Consider the following 26502-nt stretch of genomic DNA (forward strand, 5'->3'; position numbering starts at 1 on the left):
GGCTGCCTCCCTTTGAAGCAAAAGGACAGGCTTAGTTAGCGAGAGCTCTGTGGATCAGGCCAAAGGCCCATCGAAGGCCTGCAAGGTTTTCTCACAGTGACCAACCAAAAGCCTGCGAGCAGGATGTGAAGGCAACATCCCTCTCCCCCTGCTATTCAGTGGAGCATTTTCACTGATATGGTCATCATTGATAGCTCTCTCCACCATGAATTTGTCCAACCCAATGAAGGCAGTGCTTTGTTTATTTAATCACTAAATCTTTACCCAATGCTATTTTTCTAGAATTAAGACTGCCGGAAGAAATATCAACAACCTCAGATATGCAGATGACCCAACCTTGATGGCAGAAAGTGAGGAGGAATTAAAGAACCTTTTAATGAGGGTGAAAGAGGAGAGCGCAAAATATGGTCTGAAGCTCAACATCAAAAATACCAAGATCATGGCCCCTGCTCCCATCACCTCCTGGCAAATAGAAGGGGAAGAAATGGAGGCAGTGAGAGATTTTACTTTCTTGGGCTCCTTGATCACTGCAGATGGTGACAGCAGTCACGAAATTAACACAAGACGCCTGCTTCTTGGGAGAAAAGCAATGACAAACCTAGACAGCATCTTAAAAAGCAGAGACATCACCTTGCCAACAAAGGTCCGTATAGTTAAAGCTATGGTTTTCCCAGGAGTGATGTATGGAAGTGAGAGCTGGACCATAGAGAAGGCTGATCGCCGAAGAATTGATGCTTTTGAATTATGGTGCTGGAGGAGACTCTTGAGAGTCCCATGGACTGCAGGAAGATCAAACCTATCCATTCGGAAGGAAATCAGCCCTGAGTGCTCACTGGAAGGACAGATCGTGAAGCTGAGGCTCCAGTACTCTGGCCACCTCATGCGAAGAGAAAACTCCCTGGAAAAGACCCTGATGTTGGGAAAGATGGAGGGCACTAGGAGAAGGGGACGACAGAGGACGAGATGGTTGGACAGTGTTCTCGAAGCTACCAACATGAGTTTGACCAAACTGTGGGTGGCCGTGGAAGATAGGAGTGCCTGGCGTGCTCTGGTCCATGGGATCAAGAAGAGTTGGACATGACTAAACAACAACATTTTTCTAGAAAAAAATGAACGCCTCCCTTGTTCTCTTTAAATGGCAATGGCACCCACCTGAGAGGTGCCGGAACTAACTTCCGGCTAACAAACAAGCGCTGTCTTTATTGCATCTTTCCGCCACAGCAGTTGAATGCACCACTATACCGCACTGCCTCCCCCTGCCTAGAACTGTGGGAGATAGGGTCAGGGAGACCCACTGAGACCCCCAGGGTCCATATGACTGCTTTCGCACACCTCTTTTTTTCTTTTAATGTATTAGTGGTCTTAGAAATTCCTTTAAGGGTTCCCCCCCCCTTGTTCTTTTACATTCATTCCTCTGCTGCTCTGATTATTTTATATGGGGTAATCCGTCCCTTCCTTTACCATCACCCAAACCACCAGCCATCCCGGTACAGACACAACTCTTGCTCCTTAAGATAGACTGGGGGAAAATGAAGAGGAATCTGCAGAGCTTGGCTGTGTGCACTGAGAAAAAACTAAATTTTCCATTGCTGCTTAATTCTACCAATCAAGCTGTTTCTTTAAAAAAGGTTTCCTCCCCCACATCCTGCTTTTTGTCCTTTTGTTGTGCTAGACCAGGGGTGCTCAAACTTTTTTCAAAGAGGGCCAGATTTGATGAAGTGAACATGCAGGAGGGCTGACCAAAGGTTTTGAGATTTTTTTAGAACCCAGAGAAGGAACTGCCTGTGGGGACCCGATTAAACTGATCAGAGGGCCAGATTAGGCCCCCAAAACAGACTTTGGACATGCCTGTGCTAGACAAAGCTGAAAGCAAAAGAGGGCTCCTGTTTCCACCTTTTCTTTTTAGTGTGTTTTTCTTTCTATGAGGAGGAAGAGCAGTACTTGCAATTTTGGAAGAGAAATCTCAGAGTCATTATTACTCTGCACATGCTCAAGAACTGTATTCTTTTGAGATTTTATTTATCTCATTCAAAATCCATGCCTAAACCACTTTAAAATTCCCAGGGGACATACCAAAATAACAAATAAAGACTAAACGACCTCCCCCCCTCTCTCTCACACACAAAATGCACAAAAACAGCATTATAAAAACAGAAATTCAGGAGACCAGTGTTAAAATCCCCAGCAACCAGACATGAAGCTGGCTGGGTGACCTTGGGCCAGTCACCAACTCTCAGCCTAACAGGGCTGTTGAAAAAACCCTGAAAAATAGGAGGGTGAGTGAAAAGGCTGAATGCCACCTTGAGCTCTTCGGAGGAAATGTGATATAAACACAATTCAATAATAAAATAAAGGAGCAGGCAACTCCCGAGGAAGAAGATACGCCTTCACAAATCGTCTGAATACCATTTCAAATACTGCTGGGCACAGTTCAAGTAGAATAAAACTTTCCTATGGGGCTGTGGCACAAATGGACCATAGATGGGAAAGGGGAGCTGATAGCTGAAATGTTTAACGTCCAGCATTTAATATTGAATCGGAGTGGGGCTAACAACACATTGAAACAGCAATGCCCTGCCTTCCCTCGCTTTGCCTCCAACCTGAAAGCTGGCTTTCTTGGCTGCTAACCACACCCTGATGCAAACTCGGGGGTGGGGTGGGCATTTTAAAAATTGGCACTTCGAAACGCTTAGCCCTAGCTCTAACTTTCTCTTACACACCCCTTTGCTAAACCTGTGTGTTTCACTTTTCATTCTAATAGCATTTATAAACCGCTTAATCAAAGCAGGCTCTAGTAAAAACGGTAGATGAAAAGCAGCTGAAATCCAGAAGGCAATTAAAAGAGGTAAAGTAAATGTAAATTTAAATTAAAAGAACAGCAACCCAGATAGACATTTTTTTTTACTGACTGTATTTGATTTACTACCTACCCAGGCCTCAGGGCAGGTCACAGCCATTTAAAACACCGGGTTAAAAAAAAAAAAAGAATTTAGAAACAAACATCATCAAATTAGACATACTGTAAGCGTTTTAGAACGGGAAGAGAACCACGTGCGCCATCTTGCGCTCGTTGGAGGGAAGAAAATGCAACCAAATCCAACGCAAACTCTCTAATATTTCTCCGAAAGAGGAGGAGGATTTAACCTCTTGCACGGTGGCTTGTTTTGTTGGCTCAGGACAGGGGACCACCCAAGCACCCCCCCACCCCCAAAAAAGGCTCTCTCGCTTCTCACAGCCCTGCTGTAGAAAACCATCACCTTAGCTTTTCCGCTTGCAGAGCGAACGCTGCTTTCTCAGGCTGCGAATGGGAGGCAAACCAAAAGTGCGGGGGAGAAGGCGCTAGTCCCTCTGAAAATTCGAAAGCGCCTCGCCTGGGATTGGTCAGGGAGGCTCAGGCTGCGCCCCGCGAGAGCTCCTCCGTCCAATCGGGGAGAGGGGCCGACCGGACCAAGGGCAATTACAGCACACCCACGCACCGCCCCCTCGCTTCTTTCCAGCCCTTCTAGCGATGCTGTCTGGGGTGGGAATTGGGAATACCGTAGTTAGCTGCCTCCCACGATACTAGTTACAGGTGGGTAGCCGTGTTGGTCTGAGTCGAAGCAAAATAAAAAAATTCCTTCAGTAGCACCTTAAAAATTCCTTCAGTAGCACCTTAAAGACCAACTAAGTTTATATTTTTAAAAGAGGTAAAGGTAATTAAAAGAGGTAAGGTAATGTAAATTTAAATTAAAAGAACAGCAACCCAGATAGACATTTTTTAAATATAAACTTAGTTGGTCTTTAAGGTGCTACTGAAGGAATTTTTTTATTTCCCACGATACTGAAAGAGTCCTCTCTCTGAAACCTCCGTGTAGGGAATTATTAGAATTTTAGAGTTGGAAGGGACCCCCGAGGGTCCTCTAGTCCAACCCCCTGCAATGCAGGAATCTCTGCTAAAGCATCCGTGACAGGTGGCCATCCCACCTCTGCTTAGAAACTTCCAAGGAAGGAGAGCCAACCAGGATATGAATTAAGATTTAAATTTTTTTGTACGGGATCTTTATGAGCTTTTTTGGGGGGGTGGGATCTTTCTGTATTTTTTGATTTCATAAAATTTTATATATGGCTCAGTTATAGGGGAAAATCTCCCAAAGCGGTTTACAAAAAAGGATAAAGCAATTAAGATTATCACTAAAAAATGTACACCATATATGCATAGTGTTTTTGTGTTATTCAAAAGGAAATCAAAATATTTCACTCTAGGGTTTGAGGGTGAAGGAGAGCTGCCATGGGCATAGCGGGGAGGGGGGCAGCTGCCAAGTAAATAAATAAAAATACTCAACTGGCCAATTGTGTCACAGATAACTCATTTCTGCCCCCCCCAACACAATATCTGCCCTTCCTAAATCCTGGTTATGCCCATGGAAGCTTTTGGTGCAACCTCTCACCTACCACATGCAAAATGGGGTGGTCGTGCCTGGCTGGTTGAGCCAAAACTAAATTCCTTGGGAAGGTAACATGGCCGCAATCTGGCATTTCCTTGAAAGTGAGCCTCACAGAACGCAATAAAAAGGTTAAGGACAGTTAAGTCCAGTCGCGAATGACTCTGGGGTTGCGTCGTTCATCTCACTTTACAGGCCGAGGGAGCCGGCCTAATAGGACTGCTGAATAGACTCATATAGGACCTTTGCTGCTAGGTCTTGCTAACCCTCAAAAGGTGAAGAAAAGATGGAACAGCTGTGTGTCGCTGGCGTTAAAAGAGGGATCAGTGCATAGACCGCAAAACAAGATTAGCAGCTACTGTCCGTTGCAATGTTTTGGATAATCAAATTGAAAGGAAGCAACATAAGAGGGGCTTTTTAGCAAAGGGTCTTGGTTCTCCCATAGCCACAGCCTTGGACTCAGAATTCAGGCTTGGTGCTCTCTCTCTGCCTTCCCAGCCTGCTAGTTTACATAGCAGCTCTCCCCTCTAAACTGGCTTTATTTCTATCAGTGAGTAGAGGGCCCCCCCAATTCACAATCTTCCACAGAGCCCCTTCCTCTGCCCTCCTTACACCTAACCAGGATAGCTTGGCTTGATTTGAACACTTCCTGAAGCTGGGGATTAGGAGTCTGGCACCCAGTTTTACACCCACCAAACACTACCATAGCACAGGCTGTCCTGCCAGACTTACCGGTAGCTATGTCACTTCCCCTCATCTTGGGAGGAAATTGGTAATCAAGCTTTTTGTTGAAACAAAATTTCAACACCTTAGCGACCAACTAAGTTTGTTACTGGTATGAGCTTTCGTGTGCATGCACTTCTTCAGATACACAGCTTTTTGTTGTATTCCAGCCTACCTCCGCTAAGGCTGTGAAGAGGGTTGAGCTGGTTGCTCCAGCTCAGCAACATGGCTCTCACCAGTCGCTCCTGTACCAATAACCTAGGACGTTTTACCACTTTATAACTTGTTTTACTGCCTTTGCAACTTTCCTGACTGGTATATGGAAAAACACATGAACTGAACCTTTGAAGAGTTTGTAAGTAAACTAATTTTAAACTTGCCACACATCTGGCCTTTTCGTAGCCTGGAGGAAGAGGGAAATTTTGGAATGGTGTCTTTTAAAGGTCTAACATCTATTTGCACATTTAACTTTGCTGCATATTTTGTTACCTTGAATCTCTGCTGGGATTCTCTCACCAAGAGTACTTGCCCCAAACATGACTTTTGCCATACAGGAATTCTTTTTTATACATTTTTTTTCCTGGCAGGGTTCCTGTGCCTATAAAATCACACAAAAGTGGGGCTGGGGTGGGGACTCAACACAGCAACTGGAATGCCCAAACCTACTGAATCATTCTGTGTAACACAAAGAGCCTGTTCCTCTCTTTATTTTATTTTATCTCAATAAATGGTCGTTTCAAATGTACAGCCACACAAGGAAGACTCCAAACCAGGCTACTTCATCTGCATTTTTGCAGGTGGAATATTCCAAGATCTGCGACAAGGAACTGGAAATCCTGGCATTTAGACTGTGGCCCTCCTTGGCTTCTTATACAGCTGCAGAAGAGGAACGCGGAAACCTGCGGTCCTCTCGGATGTTGCAGCATCAGAACTCCCACCATCCCTGATCAGTGTGGAACGTCGCCGCGGCTGATGGGCGTTGGAGCCCAACCTCATCCGAGAACCACAGGTTCCCTGTCGCTGTCCTGGTGTTATCATTTCTGTTCACGGCAGCGGGGCTCAGACGGCAGCACTTCAAAGCGGTTCCGCGGCTCCTCACTTGGAAAAAGGGCCGGAGCCTCTCCCCGGAGAACGGCCCCGTGTGGTAGGTGAAAATCAAATCGTCGGTGTCGGCATCAGAAAACTGCACCTGACCCCTTTCGTAATCCAGGGACACGCGGATCTTCTGGGGATCTTTCGCCAAGGTCAAATAGGTTGGTGCAGGGCAGGTGAAAGCAAAGAACTGGCAAGACGCCGATGGGCTACGGGAAATCCTCCCCACCGCCCACACCCCTTCGTTCGTATTGGTGCAGATAATGCCTTTCCTCCTCATGGTGTCTCGGGCAACCCCCACAGCCCACATTGCCCTCCCCCTGGCTTCCACCTCCACCACCCACCAATGTTTCCCTGCCGTGAACCCCTCTTGGCCCAGCACACATAGCTCCCAGTCAAATCTCTCTGGGCTGTCAGGGAGGTTCCCCGTCGCCCCTCTGTTGTTACTCTTCTTCTTCTTTTTCTTCCCCCCCTTCTTCTTCTTCTTCTCCTCCTCTACCTCCCACCACACAAACTTCAAATCCTCACAGACAGTAAGGCAAGGATGTGCAGTATTTGGATCGAGGGTGACATTCACTGCAGGAGAAAAGAGGGGAGAGGATGCCGGGTGGCGCAGTGTCAGGAGCGAGATGGAAGTAAAAATCTGCACAGGCTTGGCAGGGCGCTGGGCCTAACAAATACAGCGGTTCATCCCCGGTAGCATCTTACTCCATGGATCTGTTGCCAAGACTAAAAGCCCCACCTCCCCACAGCCTTCCAAGTTCCCTCCTCTGCAGTGTTCCCACCCCCCAAGCAATCTGAGACTGAGCCTTTGTGAAGCCTGCTGCTGCTCCACCCATTTCAGCCCTCTTCTGGTCCTGAGAATCATCCAGTCTCTCCCACCCCAAGTTATCTAAATCATTTCCCAAGTTACCTTTGTTCAGGTCTTGCATCAGAGGAGCTGTTGCAGGGAGGAAAGAGTGAAAAGTTTAAAGAAAGATTAGCACTAAAAACCAAAGCAAACCCTCTCAAAGGATTGTAGAGTTGGAAGGGACCAACCCCCCCCCCCCCGAGGGTCACCTAGCCCAACCCCCTGTAACACAGGAATCTCGACTAAAGCATCCATGACAGAGTTATTTAAGCAGAGGTTGGATGGGCAGCCAAGGAAGGAAAGCCCACCACCTTCTGAGATATGAAATGGATTACTTTATTTTCCCGTGTGATTTCCATGTTCCAAGATAATTTCCTTCACTAAGGGAGCCTCACCTACTGCCATCATTACATGTCCTTAGGCACCAGGCAAAAGCATTCCTCTATACCCAGGCCTTTGACCATTAAATACTCTATGGCCTGTTAAAGCTCGGGGTGGTGGTGGTGGACCTAAATAATAATAATAATAATAATAATAATAATAATAATAATAATAATAATAATAATTTTCTGCTGCTGTTATTATGCTTTGTATTAGGTTTCTGCTCTGATGCTTCATAAAATGTTTTTAATGTTGCACAACACCCTAGGATCTTTTGATAAAGGGCAGTATGCAAATATTAATATAAATATAAATCAGGAAATGTAAGAAGCACCAACTCCCTTCAAAGCTGTCCCTGCTCCATGATTCTGCTCCGAAATTTAGTTCTATTCAGGGCTTGCTGCAGTGAAGGGGAAAGGCCACAACTTTTGTTTCAGGCACAAGCAGAAGGAAGGGGGAGCGAAGGGGGACCCATACCCCGTTTCTGGTCCTTTCTCCCCCAAAATGGACACTTAACCTGCTCTGCCAACCGGCCCTCGTAGTGCTGCAGCTACAGACCAGTCCCGTACGATGAAGCTAACATGGCCGATACTAGCAAGAACAGAGCGGGTGAGCTGGCAAGGCACAAGACCTTATTCAGACGGTCTGTTTGGTTTTCCTAGTGTGGCACCGACATAAGCAGGAGAGCAGGGCTCCTGTGCTAAGGATACCAGCTCCCACTCCAGGGCTTCTGCCTGGGGAAATCCAGGAGCGGCTCACTGGGTGAGAGGTGGGAGTCACAGACAGAGTCTCCCGGCAGTGACGTCACGCTGCTTACCAGAGGGTGGCGGTGGCGAGAGGTCAGAGCTGTGTAGTTCCACCCAGTTTGATTCCACTGGTGAAGCCACAAATCCCAGTAAACAGACGAGAGTGCTAAGCTATAAAGCAGGGATCAGCAAACTTTTTCCTCAGGGGGCCGGTCCACTGTCCCTCAGACCTTGTCGGGGGCCAGACTATATTTTTTGGGGGGGGAATCCCCCCCACCAACTCTCCCCTCCCTTCTCCACAGCACTGGACGAGCCCCGGCGGCTGCTTACCTGTGCCTTGTGAGCAGCAGGGGCTGGCGGCGGGACGATGAGTGGCGCGAAAGGGCTGGCTCCGGAGAGGGGCTGCTTAAAATGGTGCTCAGCCAACTGTGGCTCAACCAAGTCCAGCCCCCTTCCTCCTCTAGGCAGGGCGGGGAGAAGCCAGGAGGGAGGGAGGAGGCACCGCCGCTGCAGTGTGTGAAGGAGGGGGGGGAATGGCACAGCCAGAATGATCAGAATCCCCACACCGATCCACGCGCCGATTCCCATACCGTCCACGGGTCGGATCCAGAAGGCAACTGGGCCGGATCCAGTTCCCGGGCCTTAGTTTGCCGACCCATGCTATAGAGGAGCAGTGTTACCCAAACTTGCGTTTCCCGGCTGTTTGGGGACTACAGTTCCCATCATCCCTGACCACTGGGTCCTGCTAGCTAGGGATGATGGAAGTTGTAGTCCAAAAAACTGCTGGAGACCAAAGTATGGGGGAGAGACTGGGGTAAGGATGGGAAGAGAGCACTAGGCTATAGGTTCTGTGCCCTGGTTTGCCTGGATTTTCTCTGCTTTGAATCTCTGGGTCCTATTTTACATTGAGTATTCTTTGTTATACCTGTTCTTCCAAGAGGTGGGAGGGAAATGCAGGCAAATGAATTCAGCTGGACTATCCTAACGTGTGTGTTGGTGCAATGAAAACATATCACGTTAAAGTGCAACTAAATTTAGCATTTTAATTGATTTTCTGTTGAATGGATTCACTGCTGTGGGAACCCAACCCCCCCCCTTTCCCCGCTCTTCTATGGACCACACAAATGGTTCCCTAGAGTGGCTCCTCCAAACACCCATCTTCCATCAAAAACATCTGAGAGAATTACCTGTGTCTTGAACTCGCTCCAGAGATGCTGATGCAGAAGACAGAAAAAAATTAATCAGATAATATATACAAGTTGTTTTACAAACAAAGAATCTCAGCACTTTCACATTCACAAAACTCATTCAGGCAGGATTAAATGCCATTAAATTCAGTGGGGTTTACTTCTGAGTAGACACGTATAGGACTGTGCTATTAGATCAGCACTTATTTGTGTTTACCTTTATAAAAAAATTTTTTGCTATACCATATAGTAAATGCCAAAGCAGTTTCCAACCACACACAACACACACACACACTGAAGACCAGGTTAGTACTTAAAACCAGAGATCAAATAGAATCATAGAGTTGGAAGAGACCACAAGGGCCATCCCGTCCAACCCCCTGCCAAGCAGGAAACACCATCAAAGCATTCCTGACAGATCGCTGTCAAGCCTCCGCTTAAAGACCTCCAAAGAAGGCTTGGAATCTTCTAAACATTAGGAAGAACTTCCCGACATTAAGAGCTGTTTGACAGTGGAATTTGCTGCCAAGGAGTGTGGTGGAATCTCCTCCTTTGGAGGTCCTTAAGCGGAGGCTTGACAGCTTAAAGGTGTTCAGAAACACCTTTTCTTAATTGCCTGTGTAAGCTTGGAAGCGTAGGAAAGTTTTTGTGTGTCCAAAGGTTAAAAACAGTGTTAGTGTTCTAGGCAGTGTTAGAAACGGAGATATGAAAGCTAGGAGCTAAATGGCACCTTAAACCTAGGTTAAGTGTGCAGCAACGGGATGCCTAGCACTTTTTTACAACAAGTATACAAAGCTGAAAATAAATTAACTGCAGCTAAAATATTATGCTCATTTTTCACCTGGGCTAGTCCTTCCCCTGCGCACCCCTTAATATTCTTAAGAGTCTCTTCTCCAGTCTTCAGAGAGTGGTTGCAAGTGGGGAGGCAGATAAAGACTTCTTTCCTTCCACTCTGCAGTTTTAATTGGAAACCTTAGACGCAGTACTGTGCCCAGAGCTCAGAAACTGCTTGCGCTAATCAAGTTCCCTGTTGCGAAATGCGCCTAGTACAATGGGAGTTTCGAACACTGCAACTTTGTAGTTCCAGTTTAAAATCGCTCCACTGAAAGTTTTTAAGAACCTGACAGTTTGTAACAGTGCATTTAGGCCTCACATCTCATTTAAGCCTCACTTTCTTTGCGCTCAGCCTGCAGTCGGAGCACTCTCAGAACCTTTCGGCGGTACCTTTATAGTTCTCCGTAGCCTTTTCCAGCGCAGAACTTTTCTCCACGGCGATTTTGAGCGTCTCTTCCCACCAGTGAGAAAGGTCCGATTCGTGCTCAGATGCATTCTTCTCACACCTGGAAGGGAATGCGGTCACGTTTAAATAACAGCAGTAGACCACAGCTCTCAAAACATTAAACGAGAGAGCTGAGATCTTACTCAAGATGTGCTTTTAAGAAAGGAGCCTCTAAGCTACCGTTTCGCGGCCTGAGATCTTTTGAGCCAACTGCTCCTAATCCCGTCAAATTCATTCTGAACAGGGACAGGAACGGCCTCCTATATTTCCTCCTCTATCACCCATCCACCCTGGAGGAGAACCGTCTAGATTGGTTATAAAACATTGCCTAGGAAGTTTGCCGGGAAGGAAAGCAAAGGCCCAGCGCCGAGAACAAAATACGCGTGTCAAAGGATGAAGCAAGCATCAACAGAGGTGGGTGTGCGGTTAAGCCACTTGGGCGCAAGCAAGCCACCAAAGCACTTTGAAGCCCCGATAACCAGCTGATGGCACACGCGTGGTTTAATTTCACACTGCGCGGGTGAAAACGAGCCCCATGACACCATCAATCTCAGGTGACTGGCAGGTGGGCAGTGTTGGGATTCCATTCCACCTTTTGCTGCGGACATGGGATTGTTGTGTGTCACATGTCTGCTTACATTCCAGCACAGTTTGCTGGCATGAGCAGAACCTCCACTCTGTATTGCTTTTGTTTTTAGTCTCCCTCCAAGAAGACGGCAAGGAGAGACAACATGTTTCTTTGTCCTGATTTATCTACAATAAATGTGTACAGTGGTGACTCACTAGACGAAATTAATTCGTTCCACGGGTCTTTTCTTATAGCGAAAAATTCGTCTAGCGAATCCCATAGGAATGCATTGAAATTTTTTTTGCCCATAGGAACGCATTAATTGAATTTCAATGCATTCCTATGGGAAACCGCAATTCGCTAGACGAATTTTTCGTAAAACGCATTCGTCTAGCGAGGCAACCTCCACTCGAAAAATCCTTTCGTTAAGCAGAAATTTCGTTAAGCAGGGCATTCGTTAAGCGAGGCACCACTGTAGTTTAGTATGTGTCTACAGCCTCAAGCCTGTTGTGCAGTTTACACTGCTGAGTAAAGTGTGCTCAAGTCTGCAAGCTTGGGTCACTGATCTGGCAGAGGTTGAGGGATCTCCGCAGCGGCAAGGCTGAAGGGAGACGCTGCAGCTGGGGCCGAGGCAGCTGGCCTTTTGACACCCCCCCCGATTCCGACAGGCAGGACCACCCCCCTGCCAGAATGGGGTCACGCGGTGGGAGAGGTAGGCCCACTGGCCTAGACCTGGTCTCCCACACTTGCCTTAGGCAGGAGGACAATCTGATGGTTGCCACAGAAGGCCACTGGCTGATCGTTGGTGCATTTGCAGGGCTTCCAAGTGCTGAGTCACCGGACATTGCGGGCGCCCCTTTTTCGCCCGACCTCAGTCTTTACTCCGTAGGTGGCAACAGGTATAGAGCAGGTGAGCCTGGCCTGGCCAAAATAGAAACACCAGCGCAGAAGAAAGCAGGGGCTGATTGCCCAGCGGCAGGGCAGGCACTTACTTCACATAAACATATCTGCATGTTCTTTCCATGGCAGCTTCAATAAAAAGGACCCAATGTACAGTCAATCGTACCTTGGTTCTCAAACGCCTTGGCTCCCGAACAAATCGGCTCCCAAACAATCAGAACCCGGAAGTGAGTGTTCCGGTTTTTGAACGCTTTTCTTCCTGCAGCCAATCAGAAGCCGTGCTTTGGTTTCTGAACGTTTTGGAAGTCGAAGAAACTTCCAGAACGGATTCCGTTCGACTTCCGATGTACGACTGTATAGCAGAGGACTAAGTGTAAAGGTAAAAAGGCCACTGTCACAGTGGCCGGAGTGGACTACTTCAGAGTAACGACGCTACGCAGCTCTGCATTTTATTCTTTTATTGGTGCTGCGTATTTACAGTGCTCAAGTCATTGCTATTTACACGTAGCGATGTTGTCAGTCGGTTTCAGAACCTCCTAATGGCTTTTGGCGCGTCTTTCTCCAACACAAAAGCTTTGGCAGACCCATCCTCTTGCCCCTCCTCTTCCTGCGTAATTCTGGAGTTGGAGGGATGGGTCTTCCCCCCTTGCTTGCCCCTTCCTGTCCCACCTGGGACCCTGGCTCCTCTACCTTGCCTGAGCCTCGGACACGACTTCCTGCTTCCCCACTGGAATCGGAACTCTCCCTGCTTTCCCCTTTGCTCGGGGACGGGCTTGAACTCAGGAGGGGAGGGACTTCGCGATATCCCCTGTCCCTCACATCCACCCCCCTCCCAAGCTCTCCTTCACCCCTCCCCAGGCCCCCCCCATGTGTCGGTGACGACTGGAAGCCTAAGAACTCAGTGCTCTCCGAGCCCGTTGGTGTGAATACCTCCCCCCAGTCCTGCGAGCCCCCCCCTTCCGCCTGGGCGGACGGGAATCCCAAAAAGTCCGTGGCGTCAGAGCTGGTGGGGGTAAAAACGTTCTGCCAATCTGCTCCTTCCTCTGACTGGGTGGATCTCGGTGACACCCATACCTCATCCTCTGGTTCCTCAAACTCCGCTTCCCAGCGCCATGGTGAGCTGCTCTCCCGTGCCTCCTCCTCCTCCCCCTCCCTTTCCATGTGCCAGGGCTTGGGTCTGTGGGGAAAGAGGGCGTGAAATTCTTCCACCAAGAATTCCTCCTGTATCTGAGTGGCTGGGACCCATTCATTCTGGGACGGTGGAGCATCCTCCCATGCCATGAGGTACTCCAGTCCCCCCACCCCCCACCTTGAATCCAGGATGGCCGTGGCCTCATTGAGTTGCTCCCTGCCTTCCCTCTCCCCCCCTCCCTCGGGGGTTTGTTCGCTGTCTCGGAGCCTGCTGCTTTCCCTGTACGGCGACAGCAGCGATCTATGAAACACTGGATGCACCCTCATGTCCTCTGGCAGTGCCAGCCTGTATGCCACCGGGTTTACCTGTTGCGTGACCGTGAAGGGGCCCAGCCTTTTGGGTGCCAGCTTTTTGCACCTCCCTCTGGTGGGAAGGCCCTCCGAGGACAACCACACCTTGTCCCCCACCCTGATGACCTCCCCTTGTCGCCTGTGGCGATCTGCCCCCTTTTTGTACGCTTCCTTGGCCCTCTCCAAGTGTTCTCTGAGCTGCTGGTGCACCGTCTCCAGTTCCTCTGCCCAATCCTCAGCCTGTGGGCCCTCCTCCTCCTCCTCCTCCCTCTCCCTCTCTGGGAAAGATCTGAGGTCGCGCCCGTAATTGGCCTTAAAGGGCGACACCCCTGTGGAGACGTGCACTGCATTGTTGTAGGCAAATTCTGCTAGTGGCAAGCGATCCACCCAGTCCGTTTGCCGCTGGCTGACGTAGCATCTCAGGTACTGCTGCAGAATGGCGTTGACCCTCTCCGCTTGTCCGTTGGTCTGCGGGTGTCTAGCCGTCGACAAGCTGACCTCCACCTGCAGGAGGTTCATGAGCCGCCGCCAGAACCTGGAAACAAATTGGCGGCCACGATCCGAAATAACCCTTAAAGGTAATCCATGCAGTCTGAAAATGTGATCAACAAACAGTTTGGCTGTCTCTTCTGCCGAGACTGCCCTGGCACACGGTATAAAGTGACACATTTTGGACATAAGGTCCACCACCACCAACACTGCAGTCTTACCCCTGGACGAAGGCAGATCTGTGATGAAGTCCATGGACACCACTTCCCACGGCCTGTGTGGTGTGGCTAAGGGCTCCAGCAACCCTGGTGGCGCTGCTCTGACCACCTTCGCCCGCTGGCAGGTGGTACAGCCCCTTACATAGTCTCGAACATCTTCCCGCACCCCTGGCCACCAGAAGTGTCTCATGACTAGGTGAGCGGTTTTGTCCCTTCCAAAATGCCCCGCTGTAGGGTTGTCGTGCATCTGCTTGAGGACCGTACGTCGAAGCTGGGTGGTGGGTAGGTACAGCGCACCCTTGTAGAAAAGCAGCCCTCTGCGTTCTGCAAAGTCTTTTGCCTGCTCCCTCCCCCCTCTCAGTTCTCTGAAGATGCGGTTGGCAAATTCATCCGCTGCCGTCAGTGCTGTGAGTTCTGCCTCGCTCACCACAGCTGCTCCGCAGGACCATGCCGACGGGGGGAAAATGTGCCTTGGGGCTGGTGGCGCCTCCTCCTCCATGTACTCTGGCTTGCGGGAGAGGGCATCCGCCCTGACATTCTGCTCCCCCGGGATGTAGTGGATGGAGAAGTTGAAGTTCGAGAAGAACTCTGCCCACCGTATCTGCCGCTGGTTGAGCACCCTGGCAGTTCTCCAGAACTCCAGGTTCTTGTGGTCTGTGCACACCTGGATGGGGTGCTTCGCGCCCACCAGGAAGTGTCGCCAGTGCTGGAACGCAGCGTAGATCGCAAGAAGTTCCCTATCAAACACTGTGTAGTTGCGTTCAGGCTGTGTCAGCTTCCTGGAGAAGAAGGCACAGGGTCTCCACTCCCTGTTGGCGTCCAGTTGCAACAAAATTGCGCCCACAGCTTTTTCAGAAGCATCTGTCTCAATGCGTAGGGGCGCGTCCTGCACCACATGGAACAGGTTTTGGTCTGAGGCGAACACTCTCTTGAGGCTTTCGAACGCTGCTTGCGCCTCTGGTGTCCACTTGAACTTCTGCTTGCCTCTCAGGCAGTCCGTGATGGGAGCCGTAACGCGAGAGAAGTTCTTGATGAACTTCCTGTAGAAGTTAGCGAAGCCTAGTAGGCGTTGGGCATCTTTGCGCGTCCTGGGGCTGTGCCAGTCCAGGATGGCCTGCACCTTGTCCTTGTCCATCGCCAGCCCCTTGTCTGACAGCTTGTAGCCCAGGAAGTCCACCTCTTTGGTGTGAAACTTGCACTTCTCCAGCTTCACATACAGGTGGTTCTCCTTCAGGCGTTGCAACACCTCTCTGACATCTTTCACATGCTGCACTGGGTCATTCGAGTAGATAAGGATGTCATCTAGGAAGACCAAGCATTTCCTGAAGAGGAGGGACCCCAGGACGTGGTGCATGAAGGCCTGGAAGCATGCTGAGCCCCCTTGCAAACCGAAGGGCATCACCAGATATTCAAAAGAGCCCAGAGGCGTGAACATCGTGGTTTTCCATTCATCTCCTTCCCGGATCCTGATCAAGTTGTACGCCCCCCTTAGGTCCAGCTTGGTGAAAATCTTGCCCCTGCGTGCCGCTGTCAGGAGATCATCCACTCTGGGCATGGGGAAAGCCACGGGCTCTGTCACCGAATTCAGCCGTCTAAAGTCCACCACAAGACGGCGCTGTTGCGTGTCTTTCTTGTCCACCCAGAAGACCGGGCTGCCCCCTGCTGCCTTGCTTTCCCTTATGAACCCCCGCTTGAGGTTCTTGTCGATGAAAGCGCGCAGATCCTCCAGCTCCTGGTCTGACATGGCGTACAGCTTGGCTGGGGGTATCGTCGCCCCTGGCACCAGGTTGATCTGGCAGTCAAAAGGCCTGTGCGGGGGTAGGTGGTCGGACTCCGCTTCGCTGAAGACCTCCTGCAGGTCCCAGTACTGCTTGGGTATTGCCTCACCCCCTTTGATATGCATGGTGGCCACCGTGGCTATCGGAGGCCCCTCCCCTGGTTGGTGCTGCATGCAATGTTCCAGACAAAAGTCTGACCCAAACGTGATGCACCTCTGGTGCCAACTGATGGAGGGGTCGTGGCGCGCCAGCCAGCTCATGCCCAAGACGATGGGGGGGTCTGAGATGGTGGTGACGTTGAACGCCAGTGTCTCTGAGTGCCTTCCCACCGTCATTCTCATGGGGGGGGTTTGATGTGTGATGGCCCCGCCCAGCAGCTCCCTGCCGTCAATGGTTGCTACGTGCAGAGGAAAATCCAACTGCAAAAGCTGGATTTGGTGCTCTTCTGCAAAGCTTCTCGAGAAGAAGTTGGCGGACGCCCCACTGTCAATTAAGGCGAGGACCGTCAGGGGATAGCCATTTGGGAGCGTCAGCGTCACTTCTAGAACCACTCCTGCTCTGGGAGGGGTGGGCTGGCTCTGCACCTCTCTGTGCGGGTGGGCGGGCTGGGGCTGTTGTCTGCTGACTGTGCCTGGCTGCTGCCCCTTGTCTCCTGCAGCCAGGCTTTCCCGTTTCCCTGCTGTGGTGCTGCGTCAGTGGGGGAGGGCACCACCGTTCCCGCCTTTCCTTGCCACTCCCTGCGATGTGGGCAGTCTCTGACGAGATGCTGGGGTGAGTTGCAGAGAAAGCAATTCCCGCCCCTTCCCTCCTTGCGTCTTGGCGCCGCTGGGGTTTGAAAAGCCCGCGCGCGCGCGCTATCAATCTGCATGGGCTCCTGGTCCTGGCTGGCTCCAGGCGTGGCCTGAAAGGGTTGTTGAGGGAGTGGCTTCTCCTGCGACCGTGGGAACCAAGCCCGCTTTGCGCGCGTCGCTTGCTTGTCGTTCCACCGGGATTCCTGCCTCACCCCCACCGCCAGAGCTGCTTTGCTCAGCTGATCCATAGTACTGGGCTTTGGACCTCTCGAGAGTTCATCCTTCACCTCCTCGCTCAAACCCAAGTAAAACGCAGCTTGCATGGGAGGCGAATCCAAAACCCACCCCAGTCTGTGCACCAGCATGGTGAATTTCGCCCAATATGCGCGAACTGTCATATTTCCTTGGCGTAAATTATGCAGTTCCTCCTTAGTCTGGTCCAAATGACTATCGGACGAATACATCGTCCTCAAACCTTCTAGAAATTGTTGGACATTTTTCATGCAAGGATTCTTGGTTGCGATTAATGGTCTTAGCCACTCCCTGGCTGCTCCGGTGAGATGTTCCACAATAAACGCTACTCTGTGCTCATCATCGGGGAACTCATTCTGGTGCAGCTCAAGAGCATACACGATCTCAGTCTCAAAGCCCTGAAACTCCTTCGGGTCTCCATTGAACTTGCTTACAAGGGTCCCTGCTCTCCTTCCTGGCAGCACTTGGACTTGGGGAGCCCCTCCCGCCTTGTTTTTCTCTGCATCCAGCTTGTTTTGGAGGTCTACCGCCACCGCCCTTAAATGCTGCTCTTTTTCCTGGAGCTCTCTCACCTGTTCCGCAAGTTGTAGCCGGTCGTCCTGGACCTTCTTAGTCTCCTCTTTAGCTGCCTTCAATTCTCCCTGCGCCTGCAGCGACAGCTGTTGCAGTTCTAGCTGGGCTTGCTCAGCGATCTGCCGCCACTTCTCCGCCTCGGACACGCTCATCCCGGCAACTCCGAAGTAGCCCAAAAATGATTAGGAGGTTGCTGTCACAGTGGCCGGAGTGGACTACTTCAGAGTAACGACGCTACGCAGCTCTGCATTTTATTCTTTTATTGGTGCTGCGTATTTACAGTGCTCAAGTCATTGCTATTTACACGTAGCGATGTTGTCAGTCGGTTTCAGAACCTCCTAATGGCTTTTGGCGCGTCTTTCTCCAACACAAAAGCTTTGGCAGACCCATCCTCTTGCCCCTCCTCTTCCTGCGTAATTCTGGAGTTGGAGGGATGGGTCTTCCCCCCTTGCTTGCCCCTTCCTGTCCCACCTGGGACCCTGGCTCCTCTACCTTGCCTGAGCCTCGGACACGACTTCCTGCTTCCCCACTGGAATCGGAACTCTCCCTGCTTTCCCCTTTGCTCGGGGACGGGCTTGAACTCAGGAGGGGAGGGACTTCGCGATATCCCCTGTCCCTCACAGCCACCATCCCCTCCTCGGTATCTGAAGGGCATCTGATTGGGAGGCCGTAAAGAAGTCACCCTTTGCAGAGGAAATAAAACTCCAGAACCCTTCATCCACTGCCCTTGGAAGGAAATGGGTTCTAACAATTGACTGTACTCCAGAGTGCCTTTACATGGGCCTGTTCTACAGAAATCTGTCCCCCCCAACCCCCCGCCCAAAAACCCAAAGTTGTTCCACAGGGGGTGAAAAAGGAAGAGGAGTGTGAGCAAGGTCAGATAGAAATGGGATTGGGGAGAGAAAGAAATCAGCAAAGGTATGAACCTCACACAACGCTGAAGGAAACAGTATTGCTTGCATTTCAGAAACACACCTGAAATGCAGAAAGGGTGTGTGTGTGAGAGAGAGAGAGGGAGAGGGGGAGAGAGAAAGAGCCACATACCTCATTAAGGCTCTTCTGACATCCTGAAAAAGAAAAATATATATGGGTGTCAATTACACAGGCAGGAAAAAACACTGGGCTGTTTTTCATTCTAGTGAGGATTCCCCAGCCCCACCGGCTTGTGGAAAACAAATGGACGGACACAGGCTCATGCCTTTTTCATTCAAGGCACCTTTGCATTAAGCCTCACCTGGAGGGATTCCCTCGGTGGCCTGAAGATGTCGTATGGTGGTCGCTGGTTCCTCGCCTCCGCCTCCATCGCCACAATCAGGTTACTGAGTCGGGAAAGCTCCCCCGAGAGTTCGGCAAAGTTTCCTTCACCCCTCTTCCAAATCTTTTTCTCCAGATCTCCCAGCTCACCTAGCCAGAGACGCTGTTTCGCCCGGAGAAATGCCTGCATACTCTGGAAGGCAGATCTGATTTTCTGCTTCTCCCCTTCTATCTGTGCCTGGGAGGAAAAGATTTCAAAGGAAGCACAGACGTGGAAAATGAGAGTCAGCCGAGGGTCAGTAAAGAGACAAGCGACTTTAACTATGCATCTCATCAACAACTGGAGGGTCATCCACACCCCCTTTGTGGCCCTGTATTCTGAAAGGGCTGATATGGGTTATGTTAGACACTTAATGGGAAAATGTCCTGGTTGGTTTCTGGCCCGACTCGACAGCAACTACATACGGTATTTTACTGGTGTACTGGTAAATATCCTCCCTTTTTCATTATCAATGCTGCTCATAGTTGTTCTTGAGCTAGACTGCTTGGCAAGATAGTCATGAGTTTCGCATTTTATTTTTCCAATTACTTTGCCTCTGTTGAGCTCAAGACTCCAGGTAAAGGAACCCCTGACCATTAGGTCCAGTCGTGACCGACTCTGGGGTTGCGGCGCTCATCTCACGTTATTGGCCGAGGGAGCCGGTGTACAGCTTCCGGGTCATGTGGCCAGCATGACAAAGCCACTTCTGGTCAACCAGAGCAGCACACGGAAACGGCGATTACCTTCCCGCTTGGAGCGGTACCTATTTATCTACTTGCACTCGGTGATGGCGCCCACCCTGTGGAACGCCCTCCCAGCAGATGTCAAAGAGAAAAACAGCTACCAGATTTTTAGAAGACATCTGAAGGCAGCCCTGTTTAGGGAGGCTTTTAATGTTTAATAAATTATTTTATTTCATTTTTCTGTTGGAAGCCGCCCAGAGCGGGCGGGGTATAAATAAAAAATTATTATTATTATTATTGCACTTTGAAGTGCTTTCGAACTGCTAGGTTGGCAGGAGCTGGGACCGAGCAACGGGAGCTCACCCCGTCACGGGGATTCGAACCGCTGACCTTCTGATCGGAAAGCCCTAGGCTCAGTGGTTTAACCCACAGCACCACCCGCGTCCCCAAGACTCCAGAGTTTTACTTAAAAACATATTTTTTTCTTACTGTTTACATAGACCCTACATCTTGGACTTTATCTCTTGGATTGATTTGATTTTGGGGTTGGTTTTCCCCAGCCTTAACTTTAAGCTGAACTGCCATACAGCTGGGAAACTTGATACGCGCTGCAAATAATTACGGTAGTTGGCCTTGTTAAAGAGTTCATGTGGGGCTGAGCATCCGTTCCCAGTTCTTTTGAAGGCATCTCGGAAAGAAGAGGCGGCAAGACCTAAATTGTAGCTGGATTTTAATCCTGAACACTGCAATCTTTCCATGCAACGGCCGTGTCACAATGATTTAACACATTCACATTTTTAACTTTTCCTGCAATCACGGCCTGTTCCACATTACTTTTCATTCAACCACCAAATTATGCCACCTGCGCAGGTAATGTTTTCTTAGATTTCTCCTTGCCTAAAACTTAATGTAGTGTATTTTCTAGTTCTCTGACATTTCTTACATATCGTGTTTGCGTTGACATATAAAATCCTACAGTTTAGGACCTGACTACCGTATTTTCTTGACTGTCTGCTCCCCCTGTATACACCAGCCTGGTGTTTGAGAGCAAGTGGAATCTCTGTCTTACCAGTGGCGGCATTTGCAAAGGATAAGATACTTGAGTGGGTCCTATGCAGAATCCCCCCCCCCAATCTGGAATGACCTCACAGATCCAGTTGATGCCATCACTGATGGGTTTTAGGCATCTTGTAATGATTGACTTGAGCATTTGGTTAGGGCAGGCATAGGCAAACTCGGCCCTCCAGATGTTTCGGGACTACAATTTCCACCATCCCTAGCTAACAGGACCAGTGGTCAGGGATGATGGGAATTGTAGTCCCAAAACATCTGGAGGGCCATGTTTGCCTATGCCTAGGTTAAGGTGACTACAGAAGTCTTGCAGCTCTCACTGTGCTGTAAATCTGACCTATTGTGGTTTTATTCTGTGAAGCAATCGCCTGGTCCCTTCTAGCAAATAGTATTGCACCCTTGAACTTATAAAAGAACCAGATATTCAATTTTTGGGGGTGTGTGTGAATGCACACAACAGCAAGGTATTTCTGTGGAAATAGAGCATTGTTTTGGAATTGGAAGAGCGGCGTCATCTTTGTGGGGTCTGCAGCCAAATCACAAATGCATGTTTTGCTAGGCGTGCAAAGGGCCAGTACACAGAGGGTTCAAAAACTTCCTAGAGGACATTCCCTGGCCTCTTCTGGGCGGGAATTCTGTAAAAAATGAGAATATTTTATACTTCCTCCTGCCTCTTAGGAAATTCTCTATCCACCACGCTTCCAAAATGATCATGTTTGTTTGGGGGCTGCAAACACACACAGCCTATTTTGAAGCCAACTTTTGTATGCTTTACCCGATAATTTTTCTTACTTGTACAGTATTGTATTTGCTGCCTGCATTGAAATGCAAGTAAACATTTTTTTGTTTATCTTACTAAAAACGTGTGGCTCATTCTCTGCAATGGGGGTGAAGAGGGGGAGGTCAGCAGACTACAAATAAAAGGTATAAAAAGGAGATCTGGATTTTGTTGAGATTATATCAGCCTCCTTCCTTGAAGGTAGAAATAAGAAGTGAAAGGGGACAGGATGGGCCACAGTGTATACCAGCATGACGACTTCTGAGATTTTCAGACAAAGAGAAGAGATACGGATTATTAATGAGCAGGTTGTATGTAAAACTGAAGATTAAATATGGTGAAATTTGAGGGGTGGGTGACAGTGGGAGATTGGAGGTGTGAGAGGCAGGGAATATTATGCCATGTTATGCTACAGGTATCAGAGGGAAGTGTTTCAAAAGTTATTAATGATTATTATAGATAGATAAAAGAGGATTTTGCTCAACTATTATTTTGAGGACAGGTTATAACTAAGTATAAAAGACATAGCACAAATAGGTACAGTAATTGAATAGGTGATGTGTAGGGCGATGGGATGAATGTATTTTGAAATGAGAGCTGGAAAAGTTATTGTATTGGGAGCAGCAAACAAGGGAGGAAAATAAAGGGGACATGGGGGGGGCGAGTCAGTTTTTATTTTATTTTTAGAAAAATTGGAGGCAATTTGCTATAAATTATGGAAAGTCAATAAAAATAATTGGCAAAAAATGTGTTTTACTATGCTAAAAAATCGCCACAGCGCGTTTACTTTTTGTATTTCTCCCATGTGTGGGATAAGAATTAAATTACAAATTTAATCCTCAATCCATCTCCTGCATAATCTTTGCATGACCTTTTACTCCAGGGAAAATTCATAGGGTTGCACAGAACCCTCCAAAAAATGAGCCAGGGTGATTTCCTATGCCCACCTGCCGTATCAATTTCTTACCTTATATTTTACAGAAATCTTGCTTATAGAAGACGCAGTGTGGCCCTGGTGACCATGCAAGCTGTCCCAAAACACCCCCACTGGTGCTTGATCATCCCTCCAGAAGAATTTCGGGGGCTCCTGTTGCCTCTGGGGCTCTTCCCACTTTCTCTTCAATCCTTTCCTTTCCTGGAAGTTCTTGACGATCTCGACTATATTTGCAAGTTGACGGTTTGGCTTGTAGTTCCTTTGCTTGATCCTCTCTCGACACTGAGGGCAGGACGAGTCTACGTTGGGGTCCTCCCAAAGTTGGTTAAAGCAGGCTTGGCAGAAGTTGTGCCCGCAATCGATTGTAACAGGGTCTATGAAGTACTCCAGGCAGATGGAACATGTAGCCTCTTCGCAGAGCCCCTCAATAGCACCCGCGGCTTCCATGGCTACCTCCCCCTGAAGCATAAGGACAAAATTATCAGTTTCATTTGAGATCTCCAATGCAGATTGCGTGTTTCCTTCACTAGAACAGCCAGGGGAGTTATGTTAGCTGGACTGAGCTAGGCTAGGTAAAGGGACCCCTGACCATTAGGTCCAGTCGTGACCGGCTCTGGGGTTGCGCGCTCATCTCGCATTATTGGCCGAGGGAGCCGGCATATAGCTTCCAGGTCATGTGGCCAGCATGACAAAACCGCTTCTGGCAAACCAGAGCAGCACATGGAAACGCCGTTTACCTTCCCGCTATAGCGGTTCCTATTTATCTACTTGCATTTTGATGTGCTTTCGAACTGCTAGGTTGGCAGGAGCTAGGACCAAGCAACGGGAGCTCACCCCGTCACAGGGATTCGAACCGCCGACCTTCTGATCAGCAAGCCCTAGGCTCAGTGATTTAACCCACAGCGCCACCTGGGTCCCGAGCTAGGCTAGAGGATCCCCTTAATCAATCAATGGTTTTGTTTTGTTTTAAGAATAGGATTAGTAACTGCCTACGGGGCCTGTTTTAGTACAACTGCTGGCAAAATGCAGGATTTGTTTGTTAGCTCATTCCAGTCCCCAACTATTTGGGAGTGGCAAGGAAACCTGTTGCTAGTTAAACCCGGATCCTCTAAAACAGGGGTCCCCAGACTTACCAGCGTTTGGGCCGGTTCCCACCGCGCTGATTGCGCGGCGGGCCGGAGGATGGGGGAGCGCGCGCCCGTGCGCATGCGCACGGGCGCTTACTGGCGCGGTGCCGCGCTTCCAGGGTGGAAAAAGCGCCGAAAATCCGTTGTGCGCATGCGTATGGGCCTCCCCCAACCCGGAAGTGCACCAGAAATGACCTCTTCCGGGTCGGGAGAGGCCCATACGCATGCGCACAAAGGATTTTCGACGCTTTTTTCCCCGACCCGGAAGAGCGCTGCCGCGCTGCGCGCCATAAGAGCGGGCGGCGAAGGTCGTCGCAGGCCGGATTGGCAGGCCAAGTGGGCCGCATCCGGCCCCCGGGCCGTAGTCTGGGGACCCCTGCTCTAAAATAATGTGGGAAACACATCTAGCCCCCAAACATACAGGTAACACCTCCAACCCGCCTCCGCCCCCCGTGACACATTTTGTGAGATGCCTGGAGATTTCCTTGATCCTAACCCAGAGGTTCCTCTTAGCCTTTGCCTGCCTCTGAATCAGAGAGTGAAAAATGTCGTTTCTCAAATTAGGACATGGGCAGAGCAGGATCTACTAGTTGATCTGAAGTAGATGGGCAAATATTTCAAGATCCAAACTGTTTAACGACGACCCACCCCAAATTATACTAATGAACTGGGGGGGGGTGGAGGAGCTGGAATAATTAGGAACAGATCTTTAGGTGGAAGGACCAGGTGGTCTATTCAGCTCTGGAATTCCAGAACTGCTTTCTACCTGCTGCAATGGTATTTCTTAATGCTCTTTATCTTTGGGTTTTTTTATTAGAAATATTTACAAAAAACCAAGTTAATCCCACAAATCTGCCTACCCCAGCTCTAATCTACTTCCCTGCCTACTGTGTGGCTCACTCATGAGTCTGATTGGGGGGGGGGGTGGAGAGGAGAAAAAACTCAAGGCCAAGGAACAAACCCACCTTCCCATTTGCATTTTAGACCACCTTTTTGTTCCAGTATTTTAACGTTGCAAACCGCACAGGCAGGAATGAAGGATATAAAAGAAATAAATATTAATAAAAATCTCTTCCATGAGCGCGCAACGCCGGCTCTCACCTGTCCTGCGTGTTTCTGCCTCGCTCAGATCAAAGCAGCTGCAGCTGGAGACTCGTGGGAGCGCACTAAGGATCCGGGATCCGCTCTGAAAGTTCGGAAGTTCCCTCCGCCTGCGATTGGCCGGGGCAGCCGAGCTCTCCCGACGTTCCAAGCGACCCTCGCCCAATCAGGTGAGAGAGTGAGAGGCGCGGCGCGCAGGATGGTCCAGGGTGAAAGCACGTGGGCGGCAGCAGCAGCAGCGCAGCTTTCCGTTTCGGCCCCGGGCGCTGGTAACCCAGGGGGCTGGCTGTGGTGGGGCAGGGCTGCCAGAGGCTCTGTATACGCACGAGAAAAGGAAGCCCCCGCTTTACGAGCTGCAACGATTCCGCACACACTGTGCTTCGCTTAAGGAGATAACCCAATCCCGAAAGGGCGGAGGCGCTTTGCACATGCTCAAGGGCACTCTCCCCAAGGGCTCATCATAGAGGCTCAAGTCGAATACCGAATGCAGATTTGGAGAGAGTCGGGGGAGGCTTACCGGCACATGGAACCTCAATAAAATAGGGTTGGGTTGCAGCAAACACGCTTTTAACTGAGCCGCTCCCTTGGCTCCAAGGCGGATCCGCCCGGCTGTTTTTGCCCCCTATTTTCCTGCTAACAGCAGCTAACTCGAGACGCCCAGGGGTGGGGAGATTAAAATGATTAGGAGTTTTGCACTCAACCTCTTTGCCTAATTTACTACAGTACTTCTCCATCCCATAATGATTCAGGGAGAGGTTTTTTTTTAAGGGGGGGGGAGTGCCTTTTATAATAAATATTTTTTCAGCACCTCGCACGCTGCCTTCATTGCATAGGACAAAAGAGAACGCACGAAGAATAATCATTTTTAAAAGCTACTATTTTCCCGCCCCGTTTTTATATAGACGAGCAAAGCCAAACCTTGCGCTCGATGTTAGTTCGGATGGCGAATAAACTGCCGCGCCGGAAATTCGAGGCTGCCTGCTCTTCCCATTGGTCGGAACGGGTCAGCCTGGGGTCGCCTACGTTCGAACTCCGTCGCCCAATCAGGAACGGCAGGGGCGGGGCAGAGCAAATGTAAACTGTTCCCGTGCCGCGGGATGTTTGTAGAAGTTTTCTTATTTGGAGGGGAGGGGCATCTAGCAAGCCCCCAGGCTATCATTTATTTCCTTAAATCCCACCTTCCATCATTGAATTGTAGTCTACAATTTGTAGAGCTGGAAGGGGCCACTAGGGTCATCTAGTCCAACCCCCTGCAATGCAGTATTCCTTTTTTTTTTGCTCAACGTGCGACTTGAACTCAGGACCCTGAGATTGAGTGTCCTACTCTACTGACTGCACTATATCATGTGCATTCCTTTTGCGCCAGGCCTTTAGCTGAGTAACATTTTATGTTCTTTTCATAGAATCGTAGAGTCGGAAGGGACCCCAAGGTTCATCTAGTCAACCCCCCTGCAATGCAGGAATATGCAGCCGTCTCATACAGGGATCGAACCTGCAACCTTGGTGTTATCAGCACCACACTCAAACCAATTGAGCATGTGTTTGTGGGGGGGGAGGGGGGTGTTATTCTATTGTCCTGGTTTTTATTATGCATATTGTGGTTTTTGTATTTACGGCCCTGAGATCTTTGGGTGAAGGGCAGTGTACAAATTTTATTAATAATAATAATAATGTACATCAGCTGCTCTTGTAAAAGCATTTCATCAATGCTTGTGACATCCTCCCCACCCAATCCTTTCCCCTCCCCCATTCAAAGGGAAGCATTCTGTTACCGGTATGTATTA

The 26502-nt window shown here is 49.6% G+C and overlaps 1 protein-coding gene across 1 annotated transcript; it reads right to left on the minus strand.

Annotated features, from left to right (window-relative positions):
* Window positions 1-5847: 5847 nt before the first annotated feature.
* On the minus strand, window positions 5848-25259 carry LOC118081001 (tripartite motif-containing protein 10). Its single transcript, XM_060270741.1, has 8 exons — window positions 24719-25259; window positions 22524-22949; window positions 18965-19222; window positions 18775-18797; window positions 10625-10740; window positions 9401-9427; window positions 7150-7176; window positions 5848-6812 (listed from the first exon to the last, which is right to left on the minus strand). The coding sequence occupies exons 2-8, from the start codon at window positions 22935-22937 to the stop codon at window positions 6070-6072; spliced, it is 1608 nt and encodes a 535-aa protein (XP_060126724.1). The 5' UTR covers window positions 22938-22949; window positions 24719-25259; the 3' UTR covers window positions 5848-6069.
* Window positions 25260-26502: the final 1243 nt, after the last annotated feature.

The sequence above is a fragment of the Zootoca vivipara genome, chromosome 2 (genome assembly GCF_963506605.1).
Source record: "Zootoca vivipara chromosome 2, rZooViv1.1, whole genome shotgun sequence".
NCBI lineage: Eukaryota > Metazoa > Chordata > Lepidosauria > Squamata > Lacertidae > Zootoca > Zootoca vivipara.